At 47.7% G+C, this 12,265-nt stretch overlaps 1 protein-coding gene across 1 annotated transcript in view; it reads left to right on the plus strand.

Annotated features, from left to right (window-relative positions):
* SORL1 (sortilin related receptor 1) overlaps positions 1–12,265 on the plus strand; it is a 114,034-nt gene that overhangs the window by 65,356 nt on the left and 36,413 nt on the right. The window contains exons 19-24 of the mRNA XM_024751966.1: positions 2,962–3,087; positions 5,332–5,439; positions 6,547–6,678; positions 7,675–7,806; positions 8,455–8,589; positions 9,421–9,576. Of these exons, the coding sequence (XP_024607734.1) occupies positions 2,962–3,087; positions 5,332–5,439; positions 6,547–6,678; positions 7,675–7,806; positions 8,455–8,589; positions 9,421–9,576 (789 nt within the window). The remainder of the gene's footprint in view (positions 1–2,961; positions 3,088–5,331; positions 5,440–6,546; positions 6,679–7,674; positions 7,807–8,454; positions 8,590–9,420; positions 9,577–12,265) is intronic.

Genomic DNA, 12,265 nt, shown 5'->3' on the forward strand with positions numbered 1-12,265 from the left:
GCAGCAACTATCAGCCATTTGCTGGACTGTCTCATTCTGGTGTTCATGCCTCTGGTTTTCATATTTGTTGTCTCCTTATGACTCTGTGCTAGACTCTGAGTTACTTCCTCAGATTTCTCTTCCAGTTCAACAATTCTCTTTTCAGCTGGATCTGATCTACTGTTTCACACACCCACTGAGCTATTTTTATTTCCATGGCTATGTTTTTTTATATCTAGAATTTCAATTTGGTTCTCTTTTATGTATATAATTTTTGGTGTACTATATGTGTGCTTTAAATTTATTTATTTATTTATGGCTGCATTGGATCTTCTTTGCTGCGCCGGGCTTTCTCTAGTTGCGGCGAGTGGGGGCTACTCTGTTGTGGTGTGCAGGCTTCTCATAGCAGTGGCTTCTCTCTGTTGTGGAGCATGGGTTCTAGGCGTGTGGGCTTCAGTAGTTATGGCACACGGGCTCAGTAGTTGTGGCTTGTGGGTTCTAGAGTGCAGGCTCAGTAGTGGCATAAGGGCTTAGTTGCTCCGCAGCATGTGGGATCTTCCCGGACCAGGGATCGAACCCACGTCCCCTGCATTGGCAGGTGGATTCTTAACCACTGCGCCGCCAGGGAAGTCCCTCTATTTGATTCTTTTTCAAAATCTGCCTTTTATTTTTCAGTGCGCTTTTCTTCATGCTTTATGTTATTTTTTTACATTATTAATCGTTCAAGTTGTGTTGCTGTTAGCATTTCTTTTTCCTCGTTCATTTCCTGATAGTCCAGTGCTTTATAATAAGGCGGTGCTTCTGTTGTCACGGTAATTAATTCATCTCTTCTGCCCCGCTTTTATTTGGCTCATGCTTTTGATCAGGTGTCACAACGGGTCTTGCTGAGTCAGGAGAGATCTGCCCAAGTCAGAGAATAGGTAGGAGGATAATGGCCTCTATTAGAAACCCTGGTATTCTAATTTCAGGATCATTTGCCCCATTAGCCTTTCTGTTCTTAGAGTCACAATGAATTCTGCTATGCAAAGGATTCTTCATCTTCCCCAAATTCTTTAGTCTGTATTAAAGTCCATCTCTTTCATCCTTGTAATTAAAAAATATTATCGATTGAGCATGTATCATTCATCAGACACTCAATGACAGAGAGCTAGTAAGTTACTCAGAAGACAGAAAAATTCAGAAAAAGAGAGTATGTTAAGCATTCCAGCCCTACCTGGCCACTTGAATGAAATGGTGCAGATTAATTAGTCTTTCTTGACCCAGCATCTGTGATGGAATCTGGAGATCTCAAACATGCCTCCCAGAATTGTCATTTGGAAACTTCATTAACGCTCTGAAATTGTTTTCAACTGGAATTGAAATGCATAGGCTGAATAATAACAAGTACATCAGTATGGCAATGAGTTTAGGCGACAGTATCTTTTATGAAAGCGAGCAAGGCTTTGGTGAGGAATTTTTTGAAGGGCTGTCAGATTTGTAAAACCAATAAATCAGAAGTATTCCAGGCAATGGCTGTTACTGGGGCCAAGCTCATGTAACATGCATGATACACTTATTCCTCTTATCAGAGATAAGTATATTTTAAAAAGATGTTTAATGGATTCTGATTGCCAAAGGCTGTAAAATATTGAAACTTCCTGTAGACTTATTTGCATGCTACCGGATATAGCCTTGGTCTTTGAGGAGATAAGTCAACAGATGTTGGACACCCGTTTGTTGTAAAGTGGTTTGAAAAATCAGGTGCTTTGTATTTCAGACTGTTGCAAAAAAAATAGCCTCAAAGGCAGTAGAAATTCTAGAGGGCATTGGAAGCCCATTTTCCCAACCCTTGAGTCACGATTACCAACCATCTCGATTGAATAAATAACTATGGTGTGCACTCAACAACCCACTTTTGTTTGTTTTGCCTCCTTCTGTTGCTAGAACGTCCTGTCCACACAGTTAAACCAAGAGAGCCCGTCTGTCTTGGTTATATTATTTTATGCCAGTTGTAAACAAGGCCAGCGCTGGCTTTCAGCAACAAACAGACACAAACTGCTCTCTGTGTCAGAGGAGGAAAGGGAAATCTGATGCAGAAGGCGCTTAGTAGCGTTGGTTGGGGTTGAGGCAGATACTATGCATTTGAAATAGTCTTTGACCGAGGTTTTGGGACGTTTTCTAAACGACTTCCAGGTGGCCTCAGCCCATGTATGCAGATGAACCTGTTAATTTATAGCAGTGGCTCTGTTTCACTTGCCTTTTTTTTTTTTTTTTTTTTTTTTAATGACTGTAGAGAATGCCCCATTTTTTTTTTCTTTTAATGACTGTAGAGAATGCCCCGTATTATTGGCTGGTAGATGTCTCTCTCAACTGTCCAGAAAGTTAGATTTTGGATACGTCTTTTATTCTCTTCAGACCTGAGGTTTTCCACATTTGAAATTGGGTGGTTTATTTAGAATTATAAAATCATGGCTTTTCAAAACTTATAGGGGTCCTTAGATATGAAAATAGATGATGAAATTGAGGCCTCCACACAGTGGGGACCAGCTTTAGAACCCAGTTCCCTGAGCACACACTGCCTGTCCTTATCCTGCAGAATCCGGATGAGTGAGAAGATAAAGTAGCCAGGTAGAGTGGAGAAAGCACAGGCTTTGGATTTGGACAGCCCTGGTGCCATTACTTCATTATCTTTGTGAATGTGGGCGAGCTTCTTAGTGTCCTAAGCCTGTTTCTCATCTGTAAAAGGGGGAACACTTCTTACCTCATAAATCGTTGTGAAAGTGACTGACTTTTTTAACATGTATATCTGTGCTTGTATCGCTGATAAACTCAGAGCCTCAAGCTGTTGCCCATTTAGGAGGCTGCATTCCACCTTAAGGGCAGCCCCAGGTCATTCATACCTGTGATCTAGTACAAGCCTTCTCTCCACTTGGCCCCTGATGGTGATGGGAGCACGGAGGTGAGGGACGTCTTGACCATTTCTCTCTTCTCCTTCTCTGGCAGCCATCTATCACACCTGTGAGGCCTCTAACTTCCAGTGTCACAACGGGCACTGCATCCCCCAGCGGTGGGCGTGTGACGGTGACATGGATTGCCAAGACGGTTCTGATGAAGATCCAGTCAACTGTGGTAAATGCAGATGCTTTGTCCCCACGCAGAGCATTTCCCATGTCTGCTGTTCCGGAAGATAGACAACAGACAGGCCAGGAAATTGAATGGTGTCCCGCCGGGCCCGGGTGCCCACTCTGACCACTAGTGAGCCCACAATTTCTGTGCGGCACTGCCGTGCAATGTGTAGGCCTGGGTTATGTAGTCTTAATCCTTGGGCAAGCAGGTTGCCTCACTGCTTGCCCATAACAACTTTGAAGAAAAGAAATAGAAACCCACTAACCCACCCGGAGCACTAAATGCAGTCACATTACCAGTGTTCTGCCAGAAGTTAGCCAACAGTTACTATATAAATGGTACATTTTATGGCTAAGAGCTCTCTGTTATGGCCTCTTGGGAAAATGGCTTACCACTCGTTAAGGCAGAACTTGTTCCATATGATCTATTAAAAAAAGGATTCTGAGGTAATCATTCGAATTAACGACAAAATAGCTGTCGTACAAACACAATACATAAAATGCTTTTGCACACCAAATTTTTAAAAAAAATTTGTTTTATATTGGAGCATAGCTGATTTGCAATGCGTTAGTTTCAGGTGTGCGGCAGAGTGATAGTTTTAAAGCTCTCTCTCCTTACCCTCTTGCCGTGTGTCTGTGGGAAAGACTCCCTGTTTTGTCCTTATATAGTCTCAATACTCTGCTCACACAATACTTCTGACACTTCTTGGCCACCAAATGTGTGTTTTCCATATCAAGCAATTCCCCGACACCGGCATGTCCTACAGTTTAACTCAATCCTGACACTGTCTTCCTCAAGGCAGTGTCACATCACACAGCCCCCACTTCAGATGCTAGTCACAAGTCCTATGTTGTCACATGTTCTTCTGATCAACCAGCTGTAAATCTGGGTTCCTACAACCTCTTCTTTGGGTTTGATAATTTGCCAGAATGGCTCAGAGCACTCGGCGAAACAACATTTTCCAGTTTATTATAAAAGGTCATGATAAAGGAGAGAGGTGAACAGCCAGATGGAAGAGAGCCCAGAGCCCAGGGCAAGGTACGGGGAGGGCCGTGGGCCTTCCACGCCCTCTCCAAGCCCCACCACCCTCCAAGCACCTCCATGTGTTCAACAGCCTGGAAGCGGTCTGAACCGCCTACTTTTGGGACTTGGGGGGGTGGGGCTTCATCACTTAGGCATGATCCATCGTGAGCTCAGTCTCCAGATCTCTCCTCTTCCTGGAGTGGGGATGGGCTGGAAAGCTCCAGGCCTCTAATCGTCGCATGGCTTTTCTGATGACCAGCCCCCCCAGTCACCTCATTAGAACAAAAAACTTTCCCATCGCTCAGGAAATTATAAGCGTTTTAGAAGCTTGATGCCAGTAACCGGGGGCAGAGACCAATATACATCTTTTCTGTTATTTCATGCCATACGTCCCTGATGTTCATGGGGTTGTACTCATTGTCTGCGTGCTGTTCTATATTCTGCTCCTTTCATGGCACAATATTAACTGGCCTGCTGGAAGTGATTTTTAGGCCACATGTCTGGCAGTAGCTCTCTGTTCAGGAGAAGGGGTGACCTAGCGCTAAGAATTCTATGCTAAGTGCGAAACCTAAGATACTTAACGTTTCTAGGACAAACTTTCTCCAAAAGGGCTTCGGTTTACAATTCCCGAAGAATTAAGACAGTGAGTGATTTAAGGGTGTCCTACTTTTTTCCATCCACTTGAAGCTTTTCTTTTAATTTACATTAAAAAAAAGTTTTTTTTGATTACGTAAGAAAAATCTGCTCAGTTCCCTCCCTTTGCTGTGTATCCTTTCAGAATATTTTTGTGCATATATGCAAATTTAAATATACTACGTGTTCTTGTCCTGTTTTACACACGTAGTATGCCACGTACCTTGGTTTTCCACGTAACTGTATATCTAGGACTTGTTTTTACGTAGTGCTTCTTCAGTCTCTTAGTAACAGGCTAGTGTTCTTGTACAGTAATTACACAGTCCCCTATTGACGGATACGTAGGTGGTTTTCAATCTATTACAAACAGTGCTACAATGAATAACCTTGTGCCTCTGTTATTTTTCACTCGTGTAGGTAGATTACTTTTCTTAAGTGCCATTGCTGGGTCACCGTATGTATACGTCTATGATAGTGATAGCTCTCCGTAGGGTGGCACAAATACCCGTCACCTCCCCAGCCCCCCGGCCAAACAATGATGTGAGTGCTTGCCTGTTTCCTTATTCTGCTTCTTCTTGAATCACATTCCAGAGAAGAAGTGCAATGGATTCCGCTGCCCGAATGGCACCTGCATCCCGTCCAGCAAACACTGCGATGGTCTGCACGACTGCTCGGATGGCTCAGACGAACAGCACTGTGGTGAGTCCTCACCCTGCCTGGGGGGCGCCTTGTGGCTGTGAGTGAAGGGCACACGTTGGACTAAATGCTTTCATTTCCTCAGTACCTGCCTGCAATTAGCTTGTAAATGCGGTGACCCCAAGTTCTCCACCAGGACTCAGAGGGATGGAGTTGGGGAGGTGTGGTTTGGGGGAAGGAGAACAGGGGAGAGAGCCGTGGTGGGTGACTGTGGAATTAGGTCATGGTCCATGATCATCTTTGTTCAACTGCAGTATGTCCTGTGAATGGACCAATGGTTTGGAATTGGACACTTATTTCTCCTACTTCATTGGTTTTCCTAGTTGCTGACTATCACTCGGGTAATAGTTTTAGGCCCAGTGACCCTTTTTATGCCCAGTTTTTTTGGACCCGGAAAGGTTTTCTGGAGTCAGTGGTGCCCATCCTGGGGAAGAGCAGGCTGGAGACCCAGGAATGAGCCAGCGTGGCAGTTCAGGTCTGAAGGCCACCGTCTCGCCGTGTCTTCACGTGGCCTCCTCTGTGCCTGCATCTCTGTTGCCTCTTATATGGACACCACTTCTATTGATCCTTTTGATCAGTTTATCAATTGATTTATCTCCCTTTACCTGGATTACTTCTGTAAAGTCCTATCTCCAAATACAGTCACACTGGGGATTAGGGCTTCAACATAATATAAGTTGGGGGCGGGGGAATTCCCTTGCGGTCCAGTGGTTAGGACTCCGTGCTTTCATAGCAACAGTTTTCCAGGCCCCATATCGGAGAGTCAGTATTTGATCGATAAGTGGTTAAGATCATGGGCTTTGATGTCAGGCAGCTCTGGGATTTAGGTCCGGCTCCACCCTCATCCACTGTGTGCTCTTGGCAAAATACTTAACACTGCCACCCCCTGTGCTTCATTTGGAAAACAGGAGAGTAAAACCTCTCATCATATTGTCCTGGGAGTTTAACGATGTACTAGAGCTCAGGGTTTGCTCAAAGCAAACGCTCGGTGACTGTGCCTGTTACTCCCATCTCCCGAATGCGCGTCTGGCCAGGGTGCATCCTCCCAGGGCCCACGAGGCCTCCGGCCCCGGGGGCTCACGGCCTCTTTCCCTTGCTGGACCCTTCCAGAGCCCCTCTGTACTCGCTTCATGGACTTCGTGTGTAAGAACCGCCAGCAGTGCCTGTTCCAGTCCATGGTGTGTGACGGTATCGTCCAGTGCCGCGATGGCTCGGACGAGGATGCGGCGTTTGCGGGATGCCGTGAGTGGGGCGGGGGGAGGGGGGTCACTCGCGGGCACTGGGCTGCCTGGGGATGTGCCTCCATCTAGTTTACAAGGTCTCGATTGAGGGTCCAGTCTTGCCTTTTCTGAGAAGGCTCACCTTTGTTGCTTCGGAAACTTGCTTGTTAGTTGTACAGATAAACGGGAGGACAGAGGATGACCGAGACCTTGGCCCACATGTCAACTTCACCCACAGGCTTTCTTGCACCCCCATCACTGAGTGGCCCCCTTGCCTTGCTGCAGTGTCTTCACCGCACTCACTTCCACTTTGCACGCTGTGCGCTTATTTTGTGGGCTGCCTCCCCCAGCTGGAGTGTGTGTGCATGAGAGCAGGTCTTTGTCTCGTTCACTGCTACAGCCCTGTTCCCCAACACTGCCCTGCACGAATTACATCGGGCTGGCCAAAAAGTTCGTTCGGGTTTTCCCGTGATGTCACGGACGAACCCAAACAAACTTTTGGGCCAACTCAATAGTAGGTGCTTGCGTCAGTCTGCTTGGGATGCCAAAACAGAGGACCACAGACTGGGGGCCTTCAACAACAGAAAGGTGATCTCTCACAGTTCTGGAGGCTGTACATCCAGGGTTAAGATGGCGGCAGGGTTGGCTTCCTCTGAGGCCCCTCTCCTTGGCTTGTGGATGGCCGTCCTCTCTCTGTGTCTGCACATGGTCTTCCTGCTGCACCTGTGTCCTCATTTACTCTTCTGATAAGGACACCAGTCCTGTTAGATTGGGGCTCTACCCTCATGACCTCACTTTAACTTAATGACCCCTTTCAAGACCTTATCTCCAAATACAGTTGCATTCTGAGTTGCTGGGGCCAGGCCTTCCACTGACTCACTTTCGAGGGATCCTTCAGCCGTGCGGTCTCTTGGTGGAGGATGTTCGTTCTTTCCTCTCGTTTCCAAACAGCAGTGTTATATTGAGCTCTTCGGTGTAGAAGCAATCTGGACTTTTCGGGTGTTTGTTCCTTCCCTAGCTCCAGGCCCCGAGTTCCACAAGGTGTGTGATGAGTTCAGTTTCCAGTGTCAGAATGGAGTGTGCATCAGTTTGATCTGGAAATGCGACGGGATGGATGACTGCGGTGATGACTCTGATGAAGCCAGCTGTGGTAAGGAGACCTGGGGTTTGCCTCCTCGCTTCCCTGATCTCCGGGTTGGAGGCTCCTGAAGTTAAGGAGGGGGCGCTCGGCCCATTCCGGCACCGGCTTTGCCATCTCCTCCCTCAGCCACAGTTCCTGCCAGTTCTTGAATCCACGTGTAAGGAATTGAGTCTTAAAGTGAGAACCTACCCCCTAGCAGGGGTCAGGGAGTATTTATTCCGTTTTCTTTTCTTTCCCCAGTTAGGAAGTTCACGTTATATATAAGGAATATGATGGAAGAGTTATGATAAATATTTTGGAATGTGCTTCCGCCTCCCCTGTAAAGGTTACAGATGCCACAACGTAATAGAAATCACTGTTCACCATCGCGTTGTCATCAGTAGTTAGGTCATTCCTTTGGTGAAGTGTCAAAATTAAAACTCAGGTATCATTAGCAAGACATAGAGGCATACGTCAGAGAATGTGAGACGGAATCCAGGAAGGTGGGCTTTTGTTTGTGGATATGCTCTTGTCTCCCGATGCGTCCAGGAAGCTGCCTTGTCCTCTGGGAGGGCCTTGTGGGCTGCCTTGGGGCTTGGGTGAGGAGCCTGTGTGTCCTTGGAGCTCTGTGTTCACAGCGTGCAGGGCAGATGACTGACCATGCGGTTCACCCCCCAGAAAACCCCACGGAGGCCCCCAACTGCTCCCGCTACTTCCAGTTCCCGTGCGAGAATGGGCACTGCATCCCCAACAGGTGGAAATGCGACAGGGAGAACGACTGCGGGGACTGGTCTGATGAGAAGGACTGTGCAGGTGAGGGTCCGGGGCAGCCCCATCTCTGAGACATGCCAGCATCCTCCCACCTGTTCACACAGAATCCAGCTCTGTCTCTTTGGTGCCTGGCTTAGGCAGTGATTTTTTTGGGGGGGCGGGGGGTAACTCTCTGAGTTCTTTTCTCTCCCGATCCCACTATGAAAGCAGCCCGGTTGATTTCTCCTGTTCCGAGGGTTATGCTTTCCAGGGCACAGTGAGGACTTTAGAGCCTGGCTACCCCGAGTGTGGCCTGCAGACCCACAGCTCCTTGTTAGAATGGCAGCCTCTGACCCCACCCGAGGCCTCCCTCCTGACTCAGCGTTTGCATTGTAACGAGCGCTCTGGGTGACGCATGGGCCATGACACATTTATGTGTACGTGATACACGCCAGGGGAGCACTAGTGTGGGCGGTGTGCCCATCCCTTTCCTTCTTGGTATTCTTGTCCCGGAGCCGGTCTCAGGAAGGTTGGCGTTAAGTTAAGCAGAACAGGGTTTATCCTCCACAGGAATTAATTCTCCCACCCACCCTGTGCATTCCGAGTCCTTCCACCAGCCTGCATGAGCCCCTGTGAAAACTAACTCATCCAAATGTTAGCCCAAATCAAATCAAATAGGTAAGGTGAATCCGCTCCAAAGAAGGGAAGAGAATACAGTCTGTTCTGACACCCCATCATAAATGATTTGTCACTGTTCAGAACCGTGCCTGACACCAGCCTCCCTGGGCTGGTGCAGCTAAATCTGGGACATCCATAGTAGGTTTGGGACACATTTGGGTCTCAGATCAAGCTTCCTGTAACATTTTGGGTTTCCTTGCTTGGTGTTTTCCTCAGATTCACATATTCTTCCCTCCCCTACTCCTGGGCCCTCTACGTGTCTGCCCAATTACTACCGCTGCAGCAGTGGGGCCTGCGTGATGGACAGCTGGGTGTGTGACGGGTACCGAGATTGTGCAGACGGCTCAGATGAGGAAGGGTGCCCCTCGCCTGGTGAGTACTGCACCCGGCCCTGGCCCGTGGCACCTGCTTTGAGGAGAGGACCTCTGGGGCTACACCCTGGGCACAGCCTGGCTGAGGGCAGTACCCTGCCCTCTGGGACTCTGCTCTGTGGCCAGGCCCCTTCTCACCTCCAGAGCAGGGAGACCCTGGGGAACTCAGAAGTCATCTATCACTGCCCTCTGATCTTCCTGCAGGGAAAGGCCAGCCGCCCTGCTTTCCTCCTTGGCTGTGGTTGGGTCTCCTTTGCTTCCTCTCCACAGGAGGTTACCATGGGAATTATAGGGGAGGTGTCTGTGTGTATTAAACTCTCGGGGCGGTGCAGGGTACAGAACCCGAGTCTCTGGCTTGCGAGTTGGCGGCCATCCTATTAACAGAAGGGTAAGCACTGCCATCTAGTGGCTGAACACAGAGAGGCTCTGGAGGTCTGAGAGTGACCGGATTGCTGGAGGTCTTGGTGAACCGTGAGACCGCCGCCTAGGGCACACCCTTAACTGCAGGCAGAATTGTATCCTTTCCTAAACAGTTTTCCATTTCAAACTCAGTTATAATAAAATAATAGATCATTGCTTGCCATGGTTTACATAATTCTTTTCAGCAAACGTATAGGTCAATACTCTGATTTTCCTCCTTTAAGACTTGTTTTCATCCCATCTCTTCCCTGTTTAAAATCATCACTGGTTTCCACTTGCCCTTTTTGTCCAGAAGATAGACCCTAACCCCAGAGTCCTATTTTCAAGGCCCCGTTTGAGCTGATCTTTCCTTGCTTGCCATTACTTTTCACTTCTGCAAGCTGCACTCCTCACCCACCCTGGACACAGCTGCTTCTTCTCTGCCTAGATTCCTCCGGTAGGGTTTTTGCCCTTATCAGACCCGACCTCGTCCCCCTACTTTCCCTCTCTGTGAAACCCACTGTCGGTCAGGGCAGACAGAAACACAGGTTTCGTAGTTAAAGGAGACCTCAATATGTTGTCAGTATTTCTCAAAGTACAGCATGAAGCCCACCTGTAATGGAATCACTTGGGGTGTTTATAAAATTATAGAATCAGGACTTCTGCCTGGAGCCCGGGAGCTCCCCGTGTGACTGGTAGGTTGACTAAAGATTGAGGCTCCTCTTTCAGGCAGGTAGGGTTTTATTCCCCTTCTCAAGACCCATCCCCACAGAGCGTTCATTGAGTTCTGTAGCTGATGTCCACCCCTTTTCCAGTGTCATTGAACTCTGCCCTGTTGTCCTTTTGGCACTGAACTATGAACAGACATGTGTTGCTTCTTGGTCATTGCATGCGCATAAATCTTTCCTTTCCATAGCGATTGTGCCGGACCTCGTGTTTTAGTCTGAATCTCCCACTCTGCCTACCACGATAATAGGCAGATAGCCAGTGCCCCGTAAATGCTTCTCAGATTAAAACAAATGAAAAAAAAAACCTTTCTGTCTCTGCCCTTTTCCCCCAAGGCCCATCTCTCTGTAGTAACTTGATTGTCCCTCTCTCAAAATTGCCTGTTGGTTACTGAAACTGAGCAGGATGTTAACCAACTCTAGCAAATTTGGACTAATTCAGTGAGCAGATTCCTGTTTAGATGCTGCATTCAGCTTTTTTGAATTCTTTTTTTATGTATGTTGCCCGTGTAACGTTAAATTGGCATCTAGCTCTCAGATCTTATTTCTTCACTGGATAAGCCTCTGAACTGGATTCTCTGCCTCATGTCTCCCCCTTTGCGATTTATCTTCCAAGAAGCCTAATACATACTAATACGTAATTATATCCTCTCTCAGCCTGGACCCCCCGATGGTGCCCTTACTGTCCTGGTGTAAGCGCCATGATGTGCCTCGGCCCAGTCCTCTGGCCTCATTTTTTTCTCCCACTCTTCTCCAGGCACTTTGTTTTAGCAGAGTGCTTCTGGGGGTCGGAGAGGCCCTTTGAAAATCCAGTTATCCAACTGTGGACTACACACAGTATGCCAAAACTAATCATTGCTTTCTCTTATTTGTTGGCTCAGGTTATTTTGTATCTTTTGCTGGTGCCTCCTCCCTTTCAGCAGCCTTTTGGTGTAACTTTCCACAAGGTCACCGTATCAGGTGATTTCTCAGCTCCATTGTTTCCCTTGGAGATATCCCTTCTAAGAGGAGCTTGGCGTCTCCTATCTCGGCTGACTGTTCTCCCAGCCTGCTGCCTGTCCTTACCCTGGGGCTTCACTGCCCTCCCTGGAATTCTCTTTGCCTTTCTCCTGATTTAGATTCCCCGTTTTCCTGGACCTTGTGTCTTGCTTTTTCTTGGTTTACTCCCTTGTTTTGCTGGAGCACACCCTCTGGTAGCTTTGTCAGGTGAATATGATGATATGGTGCCCGAGGACACTGTGATGATGGCCTTCATTCAAGGTGTTTATCTCGAGTTTCTCTGGTTTGTGCAGGTTGTCTGGGGCACAGGCATCTTCTGGGAGGTTGCTTCTCCATCCTTAGGACTCGCTTTACTTCTCTCACGTTGCAGCTCCTTTTTTCTATATCCCAGATCTTTCCTCTTGGTTTTTAGTTTAATCCCACATTTTGGTAGAGCACATTTTCCAGAAATTTCCTGAGAAAGAGTACGTGGGAGGTATATTTGAGGCCTTGCTTGTCTGAAAGTGTTTTTCTTCCGTGTTCAGACCTGATTGGTTACTGGGCTGAGTTTGGGATTCTAGTCTGTAA

The sequence above is a fragment of the Neophocaena asiaeorientalis genome, unplaced genomic scaffold (genome assembly GCF_003031525.2).
Source record: "Neophocaena asiaeorientalis asiaeorientalis breed wild unplaced genomic scaffold, Neophocaena_asiaeorientalis_V1.1 scaffold747, whole genome shotgun sequence".
Classification (NCBI taxonomy): domain Eukaryota; kingdom Metazoa; phylum Chordata; class Mammalia; order Artiodactyla; family Phocoenidae; genus Neophocaena; species Neophocaena asiaeorientalis.